Below are 26,998 nucleotides of genomic sequence, written 5' to 3' on the forward strand. Positions count from 1 at the left end.
GTGAATCTCTGGTCTTTTGATCTACTTGAATCGTCGGAGACAAGTCTGTATAATCCCCATTCCACTGTCTGAGCATGCACAGTTGTAATGGTCTTAGATGAATTCGTGCAAAAGGAACTATGTCCATTGTTGCAACCATCAATCCTATTACTTCCATGCACTGTGCTATGGAAGGACGAGGAACAGAATGAAGTACTTGACAAGAGCTTAGAAGTTTTGATTTTCTGACCTCTGTCAGAAAAATCCTCATTTCTAAGGAATCTATTATTGTTCCCAAGAAGGGAACTCTTGTTGACGGGGACAGAGAACTTTTTTCTTTGTTCACCTTCCATCCGTGAGATCTGAGAAAGGCTAGGACGATGTCCGTATGAGCCTTTGCTTTTGACAGGGACGACGCTTGAATCAGGATGTCGTCCAAGTAAGGTACTACTGCAATGCCCCTTGGTCTTAGAACCGCTAGAAGGGACCCTAGTACCTTTGTGAAAATCCTTGGAGCAGTGGCTAATCCAAATGGAAGTGCCACAAACTGGTAATGCTTGTCCAGAAAAGCGAACCTTAGGAACTGATGATGTTCCTTGTGGATAGGAATATGTAGGTACGCATCCTTTAAATCCACGGTAGTCAGAAATTGATTTTACTGGATAGTAGGTAGGATCGTTCGAATAGTTTCCATTTTGAACGATGTAACCCTGAGAAATTTGTTTAGGATCTTTAGATCCAAAATTGGTCTAAATGTTCCCTCTTTTTTGGGAACTATGAACAGATTGGAATAAAATCCCATTCCTTGTTCTCTTATTGGAACTGGATGTATCACTCCCATCTTTAACAGGTCTTCTACACAATGTAAGAATGCCTGTCTCTTTATTTGGTTTGAAGATAATTGAGACCTGTGGAACCTTCCCCTTGGGGGTAGTTCCTTGAATTCCAGGAGATAACCTTGAGAAACTATTTCTAGCGCCCAAGGATCCTGAACATCTCTTGTCCAAGCCTGAGCAAAGAGAGAAAGTCTGCCCCCCACTAGATCCGGTCCCGGATCGGGGGCTATCCCTTCATGCTGTTTTGGTAGCAGTGGTAGGCTTCTTGGCCTGCTTACCCTTGTTCCAGCCTTGCATTGGTTTCCAGGCTGGTTTGGGTTGTGAAGTATTACCCTCTTGCTTAGAGGATACAGAATTAGAGACTGGTCCGTTTCTGCGAAAGGGACGAAAATTAGGCTTATTATTAGCCTTAAAAGACCTATCCTGTGGGAGGGCGTGGCCCTTTCCCCCAGTGATGTCTGAAATAATCTCTTTCAAATCAGGTCCAAATAATGTTTTACCTTTGAAAGGAATGTTAAGCAATTTTGTCTTGGAAGACACATCCGCTGACCAAGACTTTAGCCAAAGCACTCAGCGCGCCACGACAGCAAACCCTGAATTTTTCGCCGCTAATCTAGCTAATTGCAAAGCGGCATCTAAAACAAAAGAGTTAGCCAATTAAGTGCTTGAACTCTGTTCATAACCTCCTAATACGAAGATTCTTTACTGAGCAATTTTTCTAGTTCCTCGAACCAGAAACACGCTGCCGTAGTGACAGGAACAATGCATGAAATTGGTTGTAGAAGGTAAACTTGCTGTACAAAAATCTTTTTAAGCAAACCCTCTAATTTCTTATCCATAGGATCTTTGAAAGCACAACGATCTTCGATAGGAATAGTAGTGCGTTTGTTTAGAGTAGAAACCGCCCCCTCGACCTTGGGGACTGTCTGCCATAAGTCCTTTCTGGGGTCGACTATAGGAAATAATTTCTTAAATATAGGGGGGGGGAACAAAAAGTATGCCGGGCCTTTCCCACTCTTTATTTACTATGTCCGCCACCCGCTTGGGTATAGGAAAAGCGTCGGGGGGCACCGGAACCTCTAGGAACTTGTCCATCTTACATAATTTCTCTGGAATGACCAAATTGTCACAATCATCCAGAGTAGATAACACCTCCTTAAGCAGTGCGCGGAGATGTTCTAATTTAAATTTAAATGTCACAACATCAGGTTCAGCTTGATGAGAAATTTTTCCTGAATCTGAAATTTCTCCATCAGACAAAACCTCCCTCATGGCCCCTTGAGATTGGTGTGAGGGTATGTCAGAACAGTTATCATCAGCGTCCTCTTGCTCTTCAGTGTTTAAAACAGAGCAATCGCGCTTTCTCTGATAAGTAGGCATTTTGGATAAAAGATTTGCTATGGAGTTATACATTACAGCCGTTAATTGTTGCATGGTAATAAGTATTGGCGCACTAGATGTACTAGGGGCCTCCTGTGTGGGCATAACTGGGGTAGACACAGTAGGGGATGATGTAGTATCATGTTTACTCCCCTCATTTGAGGAATCATCTTGGGCAATATCATTATCTGTTGCATTACTGTCCTTACTTTGTTTGGACACTATGGCACAATTATCACATAAATTTAAATGGGGAGACACATTGGCTTTTATACATATAGAACATAGCTTATCTGATGGTACAGACATGTTAAACAGGCTTAAACTTGTCAACAAAGCACAAAAAACGTTTTAAAATAAAACCGTTACTGTCACTTTAAATTTCAAACTGAAAACACTTTATTACTGAATATGTGAAAAAGTATGAAGGAATTGTTCAATATTCACCAAAATTTCACCACAGTGTCTTAAAGCATTAAAAGTATTGCACACCAAATTTCAGAGCTTTAACCCTTAAATTAACGGAACCGGAGCCGTTTTTACATTTAACCCCTATACAGTCCCAGAATGAGGCTCTGTCTATAACTAGAAAGGCCCCCATCTGAAAAAGGTGTCCAACACAGTGCCTGCCGTTTTTCTAAACGTTCCTCAAGATTATAATACCAATAATTAGTTAGAATCTGCATAATATGCCTAGTAAAGCAATTGTTTTAGCCCAGAAAAATGTCTACCAGTTTTTAAGCCCTTTTTGAAGCCCTTTATTCTTTTATGTTTAACTAAGAAAATGGCTTACCGGTCCCCATGAGGGGAAATGACAGCCTTCCAGCATTACATGGTCTTGTTAGAAATATGGCTAGTCATACCTTAAGCAGAAAAGACTGCTAACTGTTTCCCCCAACTGAAGTTACTTCATCTCAACAGTCCTGTGTGGAAACAGCAATCGATTTTAGTTACTGTCTGCTAAAATCATCTTCCTCTTACAAACAGAAATCTTCATCCTTTTCTGTTTCAGAGTAAATAGTACATACCAGCACTATTTTAAAATAACAAACACTTGATAGAAGAATAAAACTACATTTAAACACCAAAAAACTCTTAACCATCTCCGTGGAGATGTTGCCTGTGCAACGGCAAAGAGAATGACTGGGGTGGGCGGAGCCTAGGAGGGATCATGTGACCAGCTTTGCTGGGACTCTTTGCCATTTCCTGTTGGGGAAGAGAATATCCCACAAGTAAGGATGACGCCGTGGACCGGACACACCAATGTTGGAGAAATTGCATACTCTATCTGAATCCCGAAAGAAAAAAATTGGGTTCAGTGTCCCATTAAGGGCTAAATTACAAGTGGAGAATTAAGATTTTTGCGCTAGTCGAGTTGCACTGGTATTACAAGTTGGAAAAAAAAAATGGTTTTCCTCTAGCGGTAGCCCAACTAGCATAAAAATCGGAACTTAGAATATTGCATGCCCATTCACGTATTCCCCCATAGAATTCAATGGAGAAAAAAAAGTGGGAAAGAAAACACCCCACCCACATAACATATTCTTAATTACGCTAACCCGACATGAAAATAGGAATATTTCATATTACAATGTTCTTAACATAACTGCATGTGTTCTATTTGTTCATAAATAAATATTTCTACATATATCTGATGGTTTTTTAAACAAATATATATGTATACCTATATAGATTATTATATATAGGTATAGATATAATAGATATATATATATATATACAGTATATGTACAGTATATATATATATATATATATATATATATATATATATATATAGCTATAGAGCGAGAGAGAGAGATCTATTTAAAAATACTTAAAACATATTCTACTATGTAAAGAACATTGGAATGTGAAATATTCACAGTAAATACGTAGTTAATTTTTTTTTATTAAATATGAATAATGCATAAATAAGTTTTACATGTTTCACCTACTTAACGTGAAAAGGCTCCAATGCACTTATATATATGTTCATATATGTATACATATATATTAATGTGTTTATATGTGTATATATGTCTGTAAATACATATATACACATGTAAATACATAAATATATATGACATATACGTTATATACACATACATACTGTATGTCTATGCATCTTTAGACATGCAGGCTTTTTGTTTCTATCACCCGAGATCTACTATCTTTGAGCCCTTATAATGTTTGTGAGCAATATTTTATAAAACATAATTTTTATTAGACATTATTATATTATAAGTGTAAGCGTACTCTGTAATGTATTTTGGATGTGTTTTGTGAACTTTTTAGTTTTGGAAAACAGTTAACCACAGCTCTGAAATTGAGGTAATGATTCTAGCGTAAATCGCGATTTCGCTCAACTTGTAATATCAGCTCAATTAAAAAGGAGCACAAACGATCGCAAAACCGCTCGCAAAAACATTTGCACTCCACTTGTAATCTAGCCCTAAATGTATTTGAGTTTTAAAGGTTCATGAAAACATTAACATTTTTCATAAACATGTTATACATTAATCAACTGACAAAATGTACTTAATTAAATTAGCAAGATATTCTAATTAAATGTTAATGGTATAATGGTTGTGGCATAAGCCATACAAATAGTAAACATTTATGTTGGAAGGAAGAGCCTAGGACCTCAGAAACAATTCTGGATGCAGCTTAAGTGTTCCTAAACATACGATCTTAATAAAATACAATATTTAAAAGACTTTTGAGCCACAGGACATGCTCCGCACCAACGTCTTTGGTATTGGTGATTTGTCTTCTGATTGGTTGTCTCATCCACCTTTATCAAATTTAAAAACAGCTGCAAGCCAATGGAGGCCAGGGAAATATGTAAACAGTCACTCAGTAGGGTGCCGAAATACAGCTATCAGTGAAAAACATTGCAAGCATGTATTAATAGCTTTGAAAGGACACTTTAATAAAGATTTTTTTTATTGTTGTCTACTATCCCTTTAAGGCTTAACCCTTGAATACGCTTCTCTAGATAAAAATTTCATATGGAAAGCACTGCCCGAGCCTGGTAACAATATTGCCCGAGCCTGCCCTGCAGCATAATAGAAAGTTCTTTACACCACAAGCAGATTGAAGAGTAATTGGGGACTGGATTGACCCTTCTAGGTTTGAGCAGAGCTTTGATTCACTCTACCACAAGAAAAAAAAGACAGTGTTAAAGGGACAGTGTATCCAGAATTGTTATTGTTTTAAAAAATGGATAATCCCTTTATTACCCATTTTCCAGTTTTGCATAACCACACGGTTATATTAATAAACTTTTTACCTCTGTGATTACCTTGTATCTAAGTCCCTGCAGATTGCCCCCTTATTTCAGTTCTTTTGACAGACTTGCATTTTAGCCAATCAGTGCCCTCTCATAAGTAGATAATCCCTTTATTACCCATTTTCCAGTTGTGCAAAACCAACTCGGTTATATAATATACTTTATACCTCTGTTATTACTTTTGTATCTAAGTTTCTGCAGACTGCCCCCTTATTTCAAATCTTTTGACAGACTTGCATTTTAGCCAATCATTGCCCTCTCATAAGTAACCCCACAAACTTGAGAACAATGTTATTTTACACCCTCTAGCTGAAAAAAACAATCAAATGCAGATAAGAGGCAGCCTTGAAGGGCTTAGAAATTAGCATATGAGCCAACCTAGGTTTAGCTTTCAACTAAGAATACCAAGAGAACAAAGCAAATTTGATGATAAATGTGAATTGGAAAGTTGTTTAAAAATGCATGCCCTATCTGAATCATGAAAGTTTAATTTTTACTAGACTGTTCTTTTAAATTATCTTTGTTTTTTCTTTTGAGTAAGAGCCTCTTGGCTTCTTTGTTATGTTCATACCAAGAAATCTAATCAGATACTAAATAAAGAATAGCCTGTCTTGCACAGTTATTACAAACATCCATAATGTATGTCCTCTTGGATTGTTATAATACAAATAAATAAAGGCAAGTTATGTAACCTATTAAGAGGTACTTACAATGCTAGCTTGGAAGCGAGCAGGGATCAATGACTGATTCCGCAGTTCTAGAGTCTTTGAAATGTCCGTTAGAACCTTGATGTCTCCAAAGTCCATCTCACTAGGACAGACATGAACTACAGGTCCTTCTCCGATGCAAAACAGTGACAGTTCCTGTCCAACACAAGATATAAGAGTGTCAAAGTTCAATAAGGATGGTCAGAGAAAAGGATTTTTTTATTAAATAAAATGATAAAAAATAATTACTGCTGTCACTTCAATTTAGCTACATTTTACACATGTATGTAAAAACAAAATTTATGCTTACCTGATAAAAAAATTTCTTTTTGGACAGGGCCGGACTGGGAAATTAGACCGGCCCTGTAAATTTGTATAGACCGCCCCAGCCCCACCCCTTCAACCTAGCCCCACCCTTCTAACCAAGCCACGCCCCTCCAAGTCAGCCAACTATGCTCTAGCTGGTTTTCCCTACAACTCATATATATATATATATATATATATATATATATATATATATATATATATATATATATATATATAACTGTCTGGCTCAGTTTGCAGATTCAGTGTCACTCTACACCTGTGCCCACGCCGCATGTGAGAAGGCTGGTGCTGTTGCTCCAGTATGAGAGGCAACACGGGGGTCAGGTGACGGTGAAGTTGCGTACTGACGTCACTGCCTGACTGATATCAGTGGAGGAGGAGACTTCTCCAGCCCCATCTCTCATCCTGGGCTAAGAGCTCCCCTGGGCGGGCCTATCTATGCAGTCAAGCTGTCAGCTGAGCACTGACTGTGACTACTGACTGTGACTACTGAATGCGGCTTGCTGCGCTGAGCAGCCTCTGCCGGCAGGCGGTCCACCGGGATTTTTCCCGGTATCCCGGCGGCCCAATCTGGCCCTGTTTCTGGATATGGTGAGTCACAGCTTGAGTAATTACTGTTGGGAATATCACTTCTGGCCAGGAGGAGGCAAAGAGCACCACAGTTAAACTGCTAAGTATCACTCCCTTATCCACAACCCCCCTGTCATTCGACAGAAGGGAAATGGAAAAAAAGGAGTAACACAAGGTGTAGAGGTGCCTGAGGTTATAGTCAAAAGAACAACTGTCTTAAAATAAAGGGTGGGGCCGTGGACTCACCATATCCGGAAATAAATCAATTTATCAGGTAAGCATAAATTTTGTTTTTCACGGCTTGAGTAACTACTGTTGGGAATCAATACCCAACCTAGAGGACAAGGATAAATAGGGAGGGACAAGACAGGCAGTCCTAAACAGAAGGCACCACCGCTTGAAGAACCTTTCTCCCAAAAGAAGCCACAGCCTAAGCAAAAGTATCAAATTTGGAAAATTTTGAAAAAGTATATAGAGAAGACCAAGTTGCAGCTTTGCAAATTTGTTCCACAGAAGCTTCACTTTTGAAAGCCCAAGAAGAGGAAAAAGCTCTTGTGGAATGAGCCGTAATTCTCTCAGGAGGCTGCTGTCCAGCAGTCTCATAAGCCAAACGAATTATACTTTGTAACCAAAAAGAAAGAGTAGTAGCAGTAGCTTTCTGACCTTTACGTTTTGCAGAGAAACAGACAAAGAGGGCAGAGGACTGTCAAAAAGCCTTAGTCGTCTGTAAGTTGAATTTATGAGCATGTACAACATCCAAATTGTGTAACAAATGTTCTTTGGAAGAAGAAGGATTAGGACACAGAAAGAGAAAAACTATTTCCTAATTGATATTTCTATTGGAAACAACCTTAAGAAGGAAACCTAACAGTACGAAGCATGAAAAATAAGATAATCACACTGCAGAGCTGAGAGTTCCGAGACTCTTCGAGCAGAAGAGACAGCAACAAGAAACAAAACCTTCCAAGATAACAACTTAATGTCTATGGAATGCAACGGCTCAAACGGAGCCAGCTGTAAAACTTTAAGAACAAGGTTAAGGCTCCAAGGAGGAGCAACAGACTTAAAGACAGGCCTGATTTTGACCAAGGCCTGACAAAAAGATTGCACATCTGGCACATCCGCTAAACATTTATGTAGTAAAACTGATAAAGCAGAAATATGACCCTTCAGGGTACTGACTGACAATCCCTTCTCCAGGCCTTCCTAAAGAAAAGATAAAATTATAGGAAATCTAATTCTACTCCAAGAGTATCCCTTGGATTCACACCAATAAAGATATTTACACCATATCTTATGGTAAATCTTTCTAGTAACAGGTTTGCGAGCCTGAATCATGGTCTCAATGACCGACTCAGAAAAACCACGCTTAGACAGTATTAAGCGTTCAATCTCCATGCATTCAGCTTCAGAGAAACGAGATTTGGATGAAGGAAGGGACCCTGAATTAGGAGGTCCTTCCTCAGAGGTAGTCTCCAAGGTGGGAGAGTCTGCGAGGCCACGCAGGGGCTATTAGAATCACTGACGCCCTCTCCTGTTTGATACGAGCAATGACTCGTGGAAGGAGAGCAAATGGAGGAAACAAGTATGTCAACCTGAAAACCCAAGGAACCGCCAGAGCATCTATCAGAACGGCCTGCGGATCTCTTGACCTTGAACCGTACCTTGGAAGCTTGGCGTTCTGATGGAACGAAAAGTCTTTCTGCTCAGAAAATCTGCTTCCCAGTTGTCTACTCCTGGAATGTGGATGGCAAATAGACAGTTGCCCGAGTAACATTCTCCCTGGTGATTGATGTAAGCCACAGAGGTTATGTTGTCTGACAGGAACCTGATAAACTGGGCTGAGGACAACTGAGGCCAAGCCAATAGAGCATTGTAAATCACCTCAACTTTAAGATGTTGATGGGAAGAGCAGACTCCTCCTGAGTCCAAAGGCCCTGAGCTTTTTTCGAGTTCCAGACTGCTCCCCAGCCCAGCAGGCCGGTGTCCATGGTCACAGAGAAAGGTCTCCGAAAGCATGTGCCCTGAGACAGATGTTCCTGAGAAATCCACCATGGGAGAGAATCCCTTAACAAATGATCTAACTCTATTCTCTGAGATAGATCCGCATGGTCACCATTCCATTGTCTGAGCATGCACAACTGGAGAGCTCTCAAATGGAATCGAGCAAAAGGAATGATGTCCATGGAAGCCACCATCAGACCAATTACCTCCATATATTAAGCCACTGAAGGATGAGCAGTAGCCTGAAGAGAGAGGCAAGAGTAAATGATTTTGTTTTTCCTGACCTTTGTCAGAAAAATCTTCATCAATAGAGAATCTATCATGGTCTCTAAGAACACTACTCTTGTAGCAGGGGAAAGGGAGCTTTTTTCCAGATTTACATTCCATCCGTGGGAATGAAGAAAAGACAACAATATCTCTGTGTGAGATTTTGCTTGTTGAAAAGATGGCACATGAACCAATGTCGTCCAGGTAGGGTACCACAGCAATTCCACGAGAACGAATCACTGCCAAAAAAGCCCCCAGAACCTTTGAAAAAATTCTGGGACCCGTGGCTAGATCAAATGGAAGGGCCACAAACTGGAAATGTTTGTCCAGGAAGGCAAATCTAAGGAATCTGTGATGGTCCCTGTGAATAGGAACATGAAGATACGCATCCTTTAGGTCTATGGTTGTCATGAACTGACCCTCTTGTACTAAAGGAAGAATGGAGTGTATAGTCTTCTTCTTGAAAAATGGAACTTTGAGAAACTTGTTTAGACACTTCAAGTCTAGAATGGGACGGAAAGTTCCCTCTTTTTTGGGAACCACAAATAGGTTGGAGTAGAACCCGAGACCCTGTCCCTGCATTGGAACTATAACTATCACTCCCAGGGAGGAAAGATGTTGTATACATTTCAGGAACGCCTCTCTCTTTATCTGGTCTGCAGATAATCTTGAGAGAAGGAATCTGCCTCTGGGAGGAAACGTCTTGAATTCCAATTTGTAACCCTGGGATACTATGTCCATAGTCCAGGGATCTGGGACATCTCTTATCCAGGCTTGAGAGAACTGAGAAAGTCTGCCCCCCCTACCTGATCCAATCCCGGATCGGGGGCAAACCCTTTAATTGTTTCCCCTTGTTCCAAGACTTAATGGACTTCCAAAAATACTTGGATTGTTCCTGCTTGGAAAAAGAAGGGGAAGACTTTACTCTGACGTCCTTTAAGCCTATTCTTCTTATCTTGAGGTAGAAAAGACCCTTTTCCACCTGTAATATCAGAGATAATTTCTGCCAAACCGGGTCCAAACAAGGTTTTGCCCTTGTAAGGAATCGCCAGAAGCTTGACTTTAGAGGAAACATCCGCAGAGCAGGATTTCAACCATAACACCCTGCGGGCTAGGACAGCAAAAATAGAAGTTTTAGCTGCTCGTCTAACAACCTGTAAAATGGCATCTGCAATGAAGGAATTGGCCAATTTAAGAGCTTTAATCCTATCGTGAATTTCATCCAAGGAAGTCTATACTTGAAGAGAATCAGATAAGGCGTCAAACCAATAAGATGCCGCACTAGTCACGGTGGCAATACACACTGCAGGTTGCCATTGGAGACCTTGATGAACATAAATCTTTTTCAAATAAGCCTCCAGCTTCTTGTCCATCGGATCCTTAAAAGAACAGCTATCCTCAATAGAAATAGTGGGTATCTTAGCCAGAGTGGAAATGGCCCCTTCAACTTTGGGTACAGTATACCAAGGCTCTTTAATGGAGTCCTCGACAGGAAAGATTTTCTTAAAAATGGAAGATGGGGAAAAAGATTCTCCAATTCCTGTGAGATAATCTCCCTAGCACGGTCCGGCACAGGAAAAATGGAAGGTTCATCAAAGAAAATATTAAGTTTACTAGATTTCATCTAAGTCATCTAAAGTAGTTAAAACCTCCCGTTGTATCTTCCTCCTCAGACTTATGAGAAAGGGCAACTTGGGAAGCAGAACTGAGGACAGGCACCTTACTTTCTGAATTTCTAGATTTCCTCTTGCGTTTTCCCTGTAATCTGGGAATGGCAGCTAATGCCGCAGATACTGCTGAAGATACCTGGGCAGCAATTTCTGCTTTTAAATAAACTCCACTAGGAGTTATAGAGGAACCGCAGGGCACTGCATTTGACGCCATTGAGGCTTGGGACGTAGCAGGAGAAAGCTGAGGTATTATTTTAACAGCATCACCCCGAGAGATATTAGGCTAAAAAAAATTTACCTTTATTTTGCAAGGTTTACTTGACACATTGAAGAACAAAATTGCATAGGAGCTGCAATGTGTGCCTCCAAACATAATAAGAATGAATTCATGAGAGCAGGCTCTTGCTCCATATCAGACATGTTGTGAAACAGTAGATAAACTTGTACAGATAAGTTTCAAATATTTTAATATTCAATTAAAATAAGCTAAGGAAAAAATACAACTGCAACTGCCGAGATCAAATTACTGTTGCGACACAGAGATGAACTAAAAATAGCTTCCTGGTACACCGAGTACCAGAAATATCCGGGTTTTCACACCGGACAGTCTAAAATGTTGCATCATTTTATTTTAAAGCAAAGGGGAAATTAATAAGCTACTGAAATAGAAAATTCAGCCTTACTTTCAGTTTAAACTTGAATTGTTTTATCAAGTAAATATGTGTCAGATAATAAAGCCTAATAAAAACATTTTACTCTTTCTTTTTAAAAGAGTTTAAATGCTAGTCTCACACATGCTACAGTGCCTGCTTTATGCCCCAGTTGAACCCATACAACAGGATTATATATGTCCCAATAAAAAAGCAGTGTCTTTTAATTTGTTTAAGTGCATGGTCTCCTCAACTGGAAGAAAAAGCACTTACCTGCTCTGCTGTCCGGCATGTTGACAGTTACAAGGTATGAGAAGACACAATGTGAAAGTGATTGAGGAGCACAGGTGAGAATGAGTTGCAACAAAAAGGTTTATTTGAAACGGCTTGCAATGTTACAACGCAAATGAGTGAAACAGAAAACAAACAGTGTGAGGGGAGAAAAACATGCTCCCCGGGGCTAATACATGACAAACAGAATCTACTGTTAGAAAGCAGACTACAAAAAAGACAGGTATACGCGTTTCAGCAGAATGCCTTACTCATTACCTGGTTAAAAGTAAATGTGTGTGCTCTTTAAAAAGACTAGTAGGCTGCTTCCTATTGGTTACTAGGGACCCACCCCCTTGTTGCTAGGTGTAAACAACAAACCAATTACGAAGTTCTGTAGATACACAGAAAATCACTACCAGTGTTAACATTGAAACTCCTAAAGTATTATGTGATAATCTGAAGAACAAACAAACTAACAAACTTATCATTACTGCATAAATTAAATAAAGGGGCACCAATTTATCCAAGTTATTTCAACTATCTGGGTAAGGGTGACCTAATGCAGGAAAATACAGATGAGGGTTTGTAATCTAACTATGTCATGTGTTTCATGGGTAATATGCAGTTCATCATTTTTTCTCTTTGATTTAAAGTGGAACTTCTGCTTCCATACACTCTGAAACATAATACAGAAAATTATATGAGAATAGTTATTCAAGACATTATACAGATTATCATTTGAATTCTAAATTCTAAATATTTGGATGCACAGACGGTAAACAACACCAATTAGTCCTAGATAATGTTCCTGGAAGGGAAGGTAAAATTTAGGTTATTCCAGTGTGAACAAGTATCCACTAGCAAAATAATGGTATTGCATCAATAGCAATTGTTGTCTAGATAACCTTGCTAATGGAGGTTTACCGGGAACAGGGGCCAAGAGGATGGTGAGAATACGTGGGCAGTAAGCTATAGTTCCACTTACGTAAAGCTAACCCGAGATGTTGCTTACTCGGTTTTAGATGAAGAGGCATAGAGAGGTGAGCAGGACCTCGGGCTGGGAGAGAAATAAGTAACAACAGGGGAGAATAAATTCTCACCAAAAGTTTATTAGGTCATATTCAGAATTGAGACCTTCAGGAACTCTTGTCCTGAGTTTGAAAATCCAAAATACTTCTCTCTCCCCCAGCCTTCGGTCCCTATCTTGTCCCCTCTTCAGTGGGGGGACCTTTTCTATGACGGTCCAAGAGAAGTTAGAGGTATCTTTAGCATGTATACCTACAAAATGTTGTACCAGAGGGGTGGATAATACTCCCGCCCTAATATCTGCTAAGTGTTCTTTTATTCGGACCCTGACTTCCCTGGTCGTGAGACCCACATATTGAAGTGAACAATTCCTACAGCTAATGAGATATATCACATAGGTGGATCTACAATTTAGACATGTGTCTATTTCAAAAGCTTGGCCAGTTGTTAGTGAATTGAACTGATTTCCTGTTGTCACTTTCTCGCATGCCACGCAAGTTCGATGGTGGCAGCGGAAAGTGCCCTTACAGCTCAACCATGATGACACATTTTGGCCTTGTGTTTTCAATCTAGTAGGTGCTATTAGGTTGCCTATGGTTTTATTCTTCTTATAGGATACTCTCAAGCCTCTCTCTACTACCTCCTTCAATCTATCATCAGCAGACAGCATGCAGAAGTTTCTCTTGATGATTTGACAAATATCATCATATTGTTTAGAGTATTCTGTTAGGAAAATGATCTTGTCATCTATCCTTTGTTGCGGACTCAGTCTTTCCCTCGAAGCCCTAGATGGTCCAAGGAGTTTGTCCCTAGGTATACTCTCTACAATTTTCCTAGCCTTGGAGATGACCGAATCCCTATAGCCTCTCTCCCTAAGCCTTCTCTCTAGGTCATCCGCCTGTTTATTGTAAACTGCTGCATTGCTGCAGTTTCTCTTCAGGCGGATGAACTGTCCCTTTGCAACCCCCTTGAATACTCCTTGCGGGTGACAACTTTTTGCATGTAAAAGGGAATTTCCCGAGATTGGCTTCCGATAGGTTTCTGAGGCTATTGTCTGTCCTGGCTCACCTACCAATGTTACATCTAGAAAGTTGATACTCCTACTTTGTACTTCATGGGTAAAGTGGATTCCCATGGCGTCATCATCAAGGCTGTCCAGAAAGATCTGTAGGTCAGACCTATTGCCCCTCCATATGAACAAGAGGTCATCTATAAAACGGCCATACCAAATAATACATCCTTTGTGGGGATTGCCATCTCCAAAGACGTGGGACAGCTCCCACCAACCCATGAATAGGTTGGCATATGAGGGGGCAAACTTTGCCCCCATCGCTGTCCCACGCCTTTGGAGAAAGAAATCCCCTCCAAATTCAAAATAATTGTGGCTCAATAAAAAATGTGTTACCTCTACTACATAGTCCACAAAGGCAGAGTTTGACCCCCAGTATCTTTCCATAAAGAAGCGAATGGCCTCCAATCCCCTCTCATGTGGAATGGAGGTATAGAGTGACCTTACGTCAGCTGTTACCCATAAGAAATCTTCAGCCCACTTCACACGTGAGAGGAGATTGAGGACATGCTTAGTGTCTGAAAGGAAGCTCCAGAGTGAGCTCACCATTGGTTGTAGCACCTGATCAAGCCACTCTGACAGGTGCTCCAGGAGGGAGCCAATTCCACTTACAATTGGCCTCCCCTGCACATTCTGGACAGACTTGTGTACTTTGGGCAAGTGATTGAAGGTAGGTATTGCTGGGTTGGACACCAACAGGTAATCCCTTGTATTGTCATCAATAATGCCCATCTCTACTCCATTATCGACAAGGGAGGCCAACTGCCGCCGATAGAGCCTTGTAGGGTCACCTGCCAGAGTGGCATAATCATCCTGATTCCTCAGTTGTCTATAAGCCTCATCCTTAAACTCCTCTATACCAAGTACTACTATAGTACCCCCCTTATCCGCGGCCCTCACCACAATATTAGCATTGTTAGCCAAGCTATCCAGCGCTTTCTTGTGGTTAACAGAAATGTTCCGTTTTTGGCCTCTTGTGGAATCAGGATGATTATGCCACTCTGGCAGGTGACCCTACAAGGCTCTATCGGCGGCAGTTGGCCTCCCTTGTCGATAATGGAGTAGAGATGGGCATTATTGATGACAATACAAGGGATTACCTGTTGGTGTCCAACCCAGCAATACCTACCTTCAATCACTTGCCCAAAGTACACAAGTCTGTCCAGAATGTGCAGGGGAGGCCAATTGTAAGTGGAATTGGCTCCCTCCTGGAGCACCTGTCAGAGTGGCTTGATCAGGTGCTACAACCAATGGTGAGCTCACTCTGGAGCTTCCTTTCAGACACTAAGCATGTCCTCAATCTCCTCTCACGTGTGAAGTGGGCTGAAGATTTCTTATGGGTAACAGCTGACGTAAGGTCACTCTATACCTCCATTCCACATGAGAGGGGATTGGAGGCCATTCGCTTCTTTATGGAAAGATACTGGGGGTCAGACTCTGCCTTTGTGGACTATGTAGTAGAGGTAACACATTTTTTATTGAGCCACAATTATTTTGAATTTGGAGGGGATTTCTTTCTCCAAAGGCGTGGGACAGCGATGGGGGCAAAGTTTGCCCCCTCATATGCCAACCTATTCATGGGTTGGTGGGAGCTGTCCCACGTCTTTGGAGATGGCAATCCCCACAAAGGATGTATTATTTGGTATGGCCGTTTTATAGATGACCTCTTGTTCATATGGAGGGGCAATAGGTCTGACCTACAGATCTTTCTGGACAGCCTTGATGATGACGCCATGGGAATCCACTTTACCCATGAAGTACAAAGTAGGAGTATCAACTTTCTAGATGTAACATTGGTAGGTGAGCCAGGACAGACAATAGCCTCAGAAACCTATCGGAAGCCAATCTCGGGAAATTCCCTTTTACATGCAAAAAGTTGTCACCCGCAAGGAGTATTCAAGGGGGTTGCAAAGGGACAGTTCATCCGCCTGAAGAGAAACTGCAGCGATGCAGCAGTTTACAATAAACAGGCGGATGACCTAGAGAGAAGGCTTAGGGAGAGAGGCTATAGGGATTCGGTCATCTCCAAGGCTAGGAAAATTGTAGAGAGTATACCTAGGGACAAACTCCTTGGACCATCTAGGGCTTCGAGGGAAAGACTGAGTCCGCAACAAAGGATAGATGACAAGATCATTTTCCTAACAGAATACTCTAAACAATATGATGATATTTGTCAAATCATCAAGAGAAACTTCTGCATGCTGTCTGCTGATGATAGATTGAAGGAGGTAGTAGAGAGAGGCTTGAGAGTATCCTATAAGAAGAATAAAACCATAGGCAACCTAATAGCACCTACTAGATTGAAAACACAAGGCCAAAATGTGTCATCATGGTTGAGCTGTAAGGGCACTTTCCGCTGCCACCATCGAACTTGCGTGGCATGCGAGAAAGTGACAACAGGAAATCAGTTCAATTCACTAACAACTGGCCAAGCTTTTGAAATAGACACATGTCTAAATTGTAGATCCACCTATGTGATATATCTCATTAGCTGTAGGAATTGTTCACTTCAATATGTGGGTCTCACGACCAGGGAAGTCAGGGTCCGAATAAAAGAACACTTAGCAGATATTAGGGCGGGAGTATTATCCACCCCTCTGGTACAACATTTTGTAGGTATACATGCTAAAGATACCTCTAACTTCTCTTGGACCGTCATAGAAAAGGTCCCCCCACTGAAGAGGGGACAAGATAGGGACCGAAGGCTGGGGGAGAGAGAAGTATTTTGGATTTTCAAACTCAGGACAAGAGTTCCTGAAGGTCTCAATTCTGAATATGACCTAATAAACTTTTGGTGAGAATTTATTCTCCCCTGTTGTTACTTATTTCTCTCCCAGCCCGAGGTCCTGCTCACCTCTCTATGCCTCTTCATCTAAAACCGAGTAAGCAACATCTCGGGTTAGCTTTACGTAAGTGGAACTATAGCTTACTGCCCACGTATTCTCACCATCCTCTTGGCCCCTGTTCCCGGTAAACCTCCATTAGCAAGGTTATCTAGACAACAATTGCTATTGATGCAATACCATTATTTTGCTAGTGGATACTTGTTCACACTGAAATAACCTAAATTTTACCTTCCCTTCCAGGAACATTATCTAGGACTAATTGGTGTTGTTTACCGTCTGTGCATCCAAATATTTAGAATTCAAATGATAATCTGTATAATGTCTTGAATAACTATTCTCATATAATTTTCTGTATTATGTTTCAGAGTGTATGGAAGCAGAAGTTCCACTTTAAATCAAAGAGAAAAAATGATGAACTGCATATTACCCATGAAACACATGACATAGTTAGATTACAAACCCTCATCTGTATTTTCCTGCATTAGGTCACCCTTACCCAGATAGTTGAAATAACTTGGATAAATTGGTGCCCCTTTATTTAATTTATGCAGTAATGATAAGTTTGTTAGTTTGTTTGTTCTTCAGATTATCACATAATACTTTAGGAGTTTCAATGTTAACACTGGTAGTGATTTTCTGTGTATCTACAGAACTTCGTAATTGGTTTGTTGTTTACACCTAGCAACAAGGGGGTGGGTCCCTAGTAACCAATAGGAAGCAGCCTACTAGTCTTTTTAAAGAGCACACACATTTACTTTTAACCAGGTAATGAGTAAGGCATTCTGCTGAAACGCGTATACCTGTCTTTTTTGTAGTCTGCTTTCTAACAGTAGATTCTGTTTGTCATGTATTAGCCCCGGGGAGCATGTTTTTCTCCCCTCACACTGTTTGTTTTCTGTTTCACTCATTTGCGTTGTAACATTGCAAGCCGTTTCAAATAAACCTTTTTGTTGCAACTCATTCTCACCTGTGCTCCTCAATCACTTTCACATTGTTTCTATTGGCCGCCTGGAGTGAGCACAGGCAGGAAGTGAGCGCAATACCTGACCGCACAGCCTGCTCGTTGTCAGGGACGTTTGGCAAGGAGGCGACACACACACCGCACTCAGAGAGGAAGCTGCCCTGGGAGCTACACGGCATTATTCACCAGTGGAGACACAAGTCACACGGCAGTAAGCAGTAAATAGCGGACAGAGGATGATCTCCGGTGGGTAACAGCAGGATCAAAGGTACAAATTTGCTTCTTATCCCACAGTGCTCTATCTAGCTAACCACGTTGTGAACTTTTGCATGCATATATATATACCTCTGTACCGGCGGTGAGATAGTGGTTAAGGGGCACCGGTCTGATAAGGGAACAGATGGAACCCCACTCCTCCTATTTATATGTACTTATGTGCTCAGGATTACTTCAAGAGAGCACTGCCTAACTGTCAATTGATCATACCTTTACAGTTTATGAGCACACTATTGGTGCTAGCACACTACGCCAAATTTTACTCTTCCCCACAGCTAATTCCCTGAATTTGACTTTGTTCATACATATGAGAAGACACAGTTCTTCACAGCAGGGATAGGCATGGACCAAGGCTGTGGCGGACATTTTCCAAAGTACAGACCTTAGTGAAGGACACCAAGGTACCTTTCAAATTAAAAACATCAAAAAACACTCTCTTTACCAAGAGGGTACTGAATGCATGGTGGAATAGCCATCCAGCAGAAGTGGTAGAGACAGTAAAGGAGATGGAACATGCATCGTATAGGTATAAGGCTATGCTAAATATAAGATAAGGCCAAGAACTAATGAAAGTATTCGGAAAATTGAGCAGACTAGATGGGCCAAATGGTTCCTTTCTGCCAACATATTCTATGTTTTTATAAGTCAGGAGAACAGCACATTGGACGCCCCTGGTAAAGTTCCACAAGTACAAATTAGTCATCTAATCAAACAAATTTAAAATAACATTTATATAAAGACTGCTTGTGGTATACTAGTATAAAATGTTTTTAAAATTGTTACTCTTTTATATTTTTGGTTGTATTGAGAGTCTGCAACTCCTGACCAAACTCACCAACCTTGATGTTAATTGCATGATCATCATGGCTGGTTATTTACTGCTGCCGCAGAGATTGAGGAATCGGGACGGGTTACGACCAATGTTCCCTCTAAGGACACTTTTGTGAGTGGCCCAGCATTGAAACAGTTAATAAGGTAACCACACCTTGCAGTCTGCATTGTGTAGTGTTTGCTAATTGCTCTAATTAACTTTCACTGCTGGGCCACTCATAAAACTGGTCTTAGAGGGAACACTGATCATGACTCATGGGTGGTTGACACAGGCTGTACTGCAGGCAGCTTGCTACTTCCCTCTCTCTCACTCACTTTCCCACTACAGAGCGGTGTCACACGGGCACGGCCCCAACCCCGCAAAGCATTGCACCGTATGCGTCAAGGAGGAGTCAGGACCAGCATTTATCTATCCTACTCCCACCTCCCTGCCGCAAAACAGGTGGCGGACACTGCAAGGTCCAGTCACAGACACCAGTGTCCGTGTACGGACACTTTGCCTATCCCTGCTTCACAGAGACCTTTGAAAAAGAAAGAACAGAGTAGCCAACTCTGGCTTTCTAAACGAGGGCAGTAATTGTTGAGGAAAACTCAGTAAGTACCTCTTTACAAGTTCCTAACTGCTTTAAAGCCACCACTACCCGACTGCAAGGAATGACGTGGAATACGGCTATACCCCAAAACTTGATTGTAGATGTCTTTTCTGCATGAAAAATCTAAATTTTAAACTTCACCTCTTCCATGCACCGAAGGCAAAGAGAATGGCTGGGGGTTGTGGGTAAGGGAGTGATACTTAGCAGTTTAACTGTGGTGCTCTTTGGTGTGGTGCTCTTTGCCTCCTCCTGCTGGCCAGGAGTGATATTCCCAACAGTAATTACTCAAGCCGTGGACTCACCATATCTTAGGAAAGAAAAGAAGATCAAAATTATCAATATTTTTTCGTCCCTGGAACATCTGGTAAACCAATTATTAGAGACATGTATGTGCAGAGAATGATCGGCAGCTAGCTCCCAGTAATGTATTGCTGCTCCTGAGCCAATCTAGGTATGCTTTTCAACTAAGGATACCAACAGAATTATACAAATTAGATAACAGAAGTAAATTTGAAGGTTGTTTAAAATCATATGCTCTTTCTGAATTATTAAATAAAATGTGGGTTTCATGTCCTTTTAATTGATATAATTTTCTCATTTTAGAAGCACTATCTTCGTGATGCACAAATCTGAACTCTCTTGTCCAAATGAGATGAATATTGACCCTCATCTTTATACAATGTGTTGTAACCCTCTCTGGTGCTCACAACTGAGAGGCATTTTTTATTTAAAATATTATCTAGGAATAAGTAATAATTAATGGTTATTAATTAAAGGGACAGTAAACACCTTACAATTACAAGACATTTCTGCTGTGTTGCAATAGAATAACATATGAGCCAACATTTTTAAAACAAATTAACATCTTTTTTACTGTAATTATTTTTCAATTGCCGAACTCCACCCAATATTTGCCTTATGTGGAGTAGCCAATCAGGGCTTTAGTCCCAGACAACAAGGCTAATCACGGTCATAAAGTTAGTATAAAGTGAATTGTTTTGCAGTTGTTATCTTATAAGGCTAATAAGAGACAGATATATAGCGGAATTAGCCTTGAGAAGTCAGCAGGGGGCATTTCAAGTTCTTAGAATTAGAAGTTGTTTAATTTTCAGAGCTAAATTACACAAAAGGGGACAAAATAAATAATGATATAGTATAAAGTTGTTTCCTTATGCATAACTAAACATTTTGGACCAGATTACAAGAGGTGTGTTAACAGTTACGCGTGAGTGATATCAGGTTTATCACAGTTGTTTGCGCATATAAAAGATAAAAAATTAAATGCGCACGGCTGCCTTTCAATTTGAAATAGAATCATTTTTGCAATATACTTCTATTAGCAAAAATGTTTCTAGCAAAACGTATTACTGATTTTCAGCAGGATACGCACATATCCTGTGAAGGCCCATACAAAAGTATTGAGACGCCATGCGTTCTTAGAGATCTGGCGGTGGTGTGTATTGCTTCTAAAGGGATCATTTCTGTCATCAAAGCCATTAATGACTCCCTGAGAAGGTGTGGTGTCTGAGTACTGTGCACAGGTCTTCACAGGATATGTGCATATGCCACTGCAAAAAAACATAATTTATGCTTACCTGATAAATTCCTTTCTTCTGTAGTGTGATCAGTCCACGGGTCATCATTACTTCTGGGATATTACTCCTCCCCAACAGGAAGTGCAAGAGGATTCACCCAGCAGAGCTGCATATAGCTCCTCCCCTCTACGTCACTCCCAGTCATTCGACCAAGGACCAACGAGAAAGGAAAAGCCAAGGGTGAAGTGGTGACTGGAATATAAATCAAAAAATATTTACCTGCCTTAAAAACAGGGCGGGCCGTGGACTGATCACACTACAGAAGAAAGGAATTTATCAGGTAAGCATAAATTATGTTTTCTTCTGTTAAGTGTGATCAGTCCACGGGTCATCATTACTTCTGGGATACCAATACCAAAGCAAAAGTACACGGATGACGGGAGGGATAGGCAGGCTCTTTATACAGAAGGAACCACTGCCTGAAGAACCTTTCTCCCAAAAATAGCCTCCGATGAAGCAAAAGTGTCAAATTTGTAAAATTTGGAAAAAGTATGAAGCGAAGACCAAGTTGCAGCCTTGCAAATCTGTTCAACAGAGGCCTCATTCTTGAAGGCCCAAGTGGAAGCCACAGCTCTAGTAGAATGAGCTGTAATTCTTTCAGGAGGCTGCTGTCCAGCAGTCTCATAAGCTAAACGAATTATGCTACGAAGCCAAAAAGAAAGAGAGGTAGCGGAAGCTTTTTGACCTCTCCTCTGCCCAGAGTAAATGACAAACAGAGAAGACGTTTGTCGAAATTCCTTAGTTGCCTGTAAGTAAAATTTTAGAGCACGGACTACATCCAGGTTGTGCAGTAGACGTTCCTTCTTTGAAGAAGGATTTGGGCATAAGGAAGGAACAACAATCTCTTGATTGATATTCCTGTTAGTAACTACCTTAGGTAAGAACCCAGGTTTAGTACGCAGGACTACCTTATCCGAATGAAAAATCAAATAAGGAGAATCATAATGTAAGGCTGATAATTCAGAGACTCTTCGAGTCGAGGAAATAGCCATTAAAAATAGAACTTTCCAAGATAACAACTTTATATCAATGGAATGAAGGGGTTCAAACGGAACGCCCTGTAAAACATTAAGAACAAGGTTTAAACTCCATGGTGGAGCAACAGTTTTAAACACAGGCTTAATTCTGGCCAAAGCCTGACAAAAAGCCCGGACGTCAGGAACTTCTGACAGACGTTTGTGTAACAGAATGGACAGAGCTGAGATCTGTCCCTTTAATGAACTAGCAGATAAACCCTTTTCTAAACCTTCTTGTAGAAAAGACAATATCCTAGGAATCCTAACCTTACTCCAAGAGTAACCTTTGGATTCACACCAATATAGGTATTTACGCCATATCTTATGGTAAATCTTTCTGGTAACAGGTTTCCTAGCCTGTATTAAGGTATCAATAACTGACTCAGAAAATCCACGTCTTGATAAAATCAAGCGTTCAATTTCCAAGCAGTCAGCTTCAGAGAAGTTAGATTTTGATGTTTGAAGGGACCCTGTATCAGAAGGTCCTGTTTCAGAGGTAGAGACCAAGGTGGACAGGATGACATGTCCACCAGGTCTGCATACCAAGTCCTGCGTGGCCACGCAGGTGCTATTAGAATCACTGATGCTCTCTCTTGTTTGATTCTGGCAATCAATCGAGGAAGCAACGGGAAGGGTGGAAACACGTAAGCCATCCTGAAGTCCCAAGGTGCTGTCAGAGCATCTATCAGGACTGCTCCTGGATCCCTGGATCTGGACCCGTAACGAGGAAGCTTGGCGTTCTGTCGCGACGCCATGAGATCTATCTCTGGTTTGCCCCAACGTCGAAGTATTTGGGCAAAGACCTCCGGATGAAGTTCCCACTCCCCCGGATGAAAAGTCTGACGACTTAAGAAATCCGCCTCCCAGTTCTCCACTCCCGGGATGTGGATTGCTGACAGGTGGCAAGAGTGAGACTCTGCCCAGCAAATTATCTTTGATACTTCCATCATAGCTAGGGAGCTTCTTGTCCCTCCCTGATGGTTGATGTAAGCTACAGTCGTGATGTTGTCCGACTGAAACCTGATGAACCCCCGAGTTGTCAACTGGGGCCAAGCCAGGAGGGCATTGAGAACTGCTCTCAATTCCAGAATGTTTATTGGCAGGAGACTCTCCTCCTGACTCCATTGTCCCTGAGCCTTCAGAGAATTCCAGACGGCACCCCAACCTAGAAGGCTGGCGTCTGTTGTTACAATTGTCCAGTCTGGTCTGCTGAATGGCATCCCCCTGGACAGATGTGGCCGAGAAAGCCACCATAGAAGAGAATTTCTGGTCTCTTGATCCAGATTCAGAGAAGGGGATAAGTCTGAGTAATCCCCATTCCACTGACTTAGCATGCACAGTTGCAGTGGTCTGAGGTGTAAGCGTGCAAAGGGTACTATGTCCATTGCCGCTACCATTAAGCCGATTACCTCCATGCATTGAGCCACTGACGGGTGTTGAATGGGAAGGGAACTCTTGTGAGTGGAACGAGTGAACTTTTCTTTTCGTTCACCTTCCATCCATGTGACCTTAGAAATGCCAGCACTAACTCTGTATGAGACTTGGCAGTTTGAAAGCTTGAAGCTTGTATCAGAATGTCGTCTAGGTATGGAGCTACCGAGATTCCCCGCGGTCTTAGTACCGCCAGAAGAGCACCCAGAACCTTTGTGAAGATTCTTGGAGCTGTAGCCAATCCGAATGGAAGAGCCACAAACTGGTAATGCCTGTCTAGAAAGGCAAACCTTAGGTACCGATAATGATCTTTGTGAATCGGTATGTGAAGGTAAGCATCTTTTAAATCTACAGTGGTCATGTATTGACCCTCTTGGATCATAGGTAAAATTGTCCGAATAGTCTCCATCTTGAACGATGGAACTCTTAGGAATTTGTTTAGGATCTTTAAGTCCAGGATTGGTCTGAAAGTTCCCTCTTTTTTGGGAACCACAAACAGATTTGAGTAAAACCCCTGTCCCTGTTCCGATCGTGGAACTGGATGGATTACTCCCATTAACAAGAGCTCTTGTACGCAGCGTAGAAACGCCTCTTTCTTTGTCTGGATTGTTGACAATCTTGACAGATGAAATCTCTCTCTTGGAGGAGAGTATTTGAAGTCCAGAAGGTATCCCTGAGATATTATCTCTAGCGCCCAGGGATCCTGAACATCTCTTGCCCAAGCCTGGGCGAAGAGAGAAAGTCTGCCCCCCACTAGATCCGATCCCGGATCGGGGGCCCTCAATTCATGCTGTTTTAGGGGCAGCAGCAGGTTTCCTAGTCTGCTTGCCCTTGTTCCAGGACTGGTTAGGTTTCCAGCCTTGTCTGTAGCGAGCAACAGCTCCTTCTTGTTTTGGTGCAGAGGAAGTTGATGCTGCTCCTGCTTTGAAATTACGAAAGGAACGAAAATTAGACTGTCTAGTCTTGGCTTTGGCTTTGTCCTGAGGCAGGGCATGGCCTTTACCTCCTGTAATGTCAGCGATAATCTCTTTCAACCCGGGCCCGAATAAGGTCTGCCCTTTGAAAGGTATATTAAGCAATTTAGACTTAGAAATAACATCAGCTGACCAGGATTTTAGCCACAGCGCCCTGCGTGCCTGAATGGCGAATCCTGAATTTTTCGCCGTAAGTTTAGTAAGATGTACTACGGCCTCCGAAATGAATGAATTAGCTAGTTTAAGGACTCTAAGCCTGTCCGTAATGTCGTCCAGAGTAGCTGAACCAATGTTCTCTTCCAGAGACTCAATCCAGAATGCCGCTGCAGCCGTGATCGGCGCAATGCATGCAAGGGGTTGCAATATAAAACCTTGTTGAACAAACATTTTCTTAAGGTAACCCTCTAACTTTTTATCCATTGGATCTGAAAAAGCACAGCTATCCTCCACCGGGATAGTGGTACGCTTAGCTAAGGTAGAAACTGCTCCCTCCACCTTAGGGACCGTTTGCCATAAGTCCCTTGTGGTGGCGTCTATTGGAAACATTTTTCTAAATATCGGAGGGGGTGAGAACGGCACACCGGGTCTATCCCACTCCTTAGTAACAATTTCAGTAAGTCTCTTAGGTATAGGAAAAACCTCAGTACTCGTCGGTACCGCAAAATATTTATCCAACCTACACATTTTCTCTGGTATTGCAACTGTGTTACAATCATTCAGAGCCGCTAACACCTCCCCTAGTAATACACGGAGGTTTTCCAGTTTAAATTTAAAATTTGAAATATCTGAATCCAGTCTGTTTGGATCAGAACCGTCACCCACAGAATGAAGTTCTCCGTCCTCATGTTCTGCCACCTGTGACGCAGTGTCTGACATGGCCCTAATATTATCAGCGCACTCTGTTCTCACCCCAGAGTGATCACGCTTACCTCTTAGTTCTGGTAATTTAGCCAAAACCTCAGTCATAACAGTAGCCATATCCTGTAATGTGATTTGTAATGGCCGCCCAGATGTACTCGGCGCTACAATATCACGCACCTCCCTCTGAGCGGGAGATGTAGGTACTGACACGTGAGGCGAGTTAGTCGGCATAACTCTCCCCTCGTTGTTTGGTGAAATTTGTTCAATTTGTACAGATTGACTTTTATTTAAAGTAGCATCAATACAGTTAGTACATAAATTTCTATTGGGCTCCACTTTGGCATTGCAACAAATGACACAGGTATCATCCTCTGAATCAGACATGTTTAACACACTAGCAAATAAACTTGCAACTTGGAAATACAATTCAATTAGAATAATATTAAAATGTACTGTGCCTTTAAGAAGCACAGAAGATCTATGACAGTTGAAAATTAATAAATTGAAACAGTTATAGCCTCAATCCTTGTAAACAACACAACTTTAGCAAAGGTTTAATCCCATTAGCAAAGATAACAAATTCTGAAAGCAGGAAACAAATTACAGAATAAACGTTTTTTATCTCAGTCAAACTATAATTCTCACAGCTCTGCTGAGAGAAATTACCTCCCTCAAAATAAGTTTTGAAGACCCCTGAGCTCTGTAGAGATGAACCGGATCATGCAGGGAATACAATGAGTTGCTGACTGAAATATTTGATGCATAGAAAAAGCGCCAAAAAAACGGCCCCTCCCCCTCACACACAGCAGTGAGGGAGAACAGAAACTGTCAGAAAAACAGATTAAGCAACTGCCAAGTGGAAAAATAGTGCCCAAACATTTATTCACACAGTACCTCAGCAAATGAAAACGATTTTACATTCCAGCAAAAACGTTAAACATAATCTCTAGTTATTAAACAGCTTTATGTATTTCTTACAGTGTAATTCTAGTGAAGTACCATTCCCCAGAATACTGAAGTGTAAAGTATACATACATGACATTATATCGGTATGGCAGGATTTTCTCATCAATTCCATTGTCAGAAAATAAAAACTGCTACATACCTCTATGCAGATTCATCTGCCCGCTGTCCCCTGATCTGAAGTTTACCTCACTCCTCAGATGGCCGAGAACAGCAATATGATCTTAACTACTCCGGCTAAAATCATAGCAAAACTCTGGTAGATTCTTCTTCAAACTCTGCCAGAGAGGTAATAACACACTCCGGTGCTATTTTAAAATAACAAACTTTTGATTGAAGATATAAAACTAAGTATAATCACCATAGTCCTCTCACACATCCTATCTAGTCGTTGGGTGCAAGAGAATGACTGGGAGTGACGTAGAGGGGAGGAGCTATATGCAGCTCTGCTGGGTGAATCCTCTTGCACTTCCTGTTGGGGAGGAGTAATATCCCAGAAGTAATGATGACCCGTGGACTGATCACACTTAACAGAAGAAAGTAACAACTTTTACTTAGCGCTGTGGAATCTGTTGGCGCTCTACAAATGCCTAATAATAATAAT

General features: G+C 41.3%; 1 protein-coding gene across 1 annotated transcript in view; it reads right to left on the reverse strand.

The window, feature by feature from the left end:
• Nucleotides 1-26,998, reverse strand: part of HYDIN (HYDIN axonemal central pair apparatus protein) — a 595,027-nt gene that overhangs the window by 415,119 nt on the left and 152,910 nt on the right. Inside the window, 1 exon segment of the mRNA XM_053719498.1 lies at nucleotides 6,195-6,347. Coding sequence (XP_053575473.1) covers nucleotides 6,195-6,347 — 153 coding nt within the window.

The sequence above is a fragment of the Bombina bombina genome, chromosome 1 (genome assembly GCF_027579735.1).
Source record: "Bombina bombina isolate aBomBom1 chromosome 1, aBomBom1.pri, whole genome shotgun sequence".
In the NCBI taxonomy this organism is placed as follows: domain Eukaryota; kingdom Metazoa; phylum Chordata; class Amphibia; order Anura; family Bombinatoridae; genus Bombina; species Bombina bombina.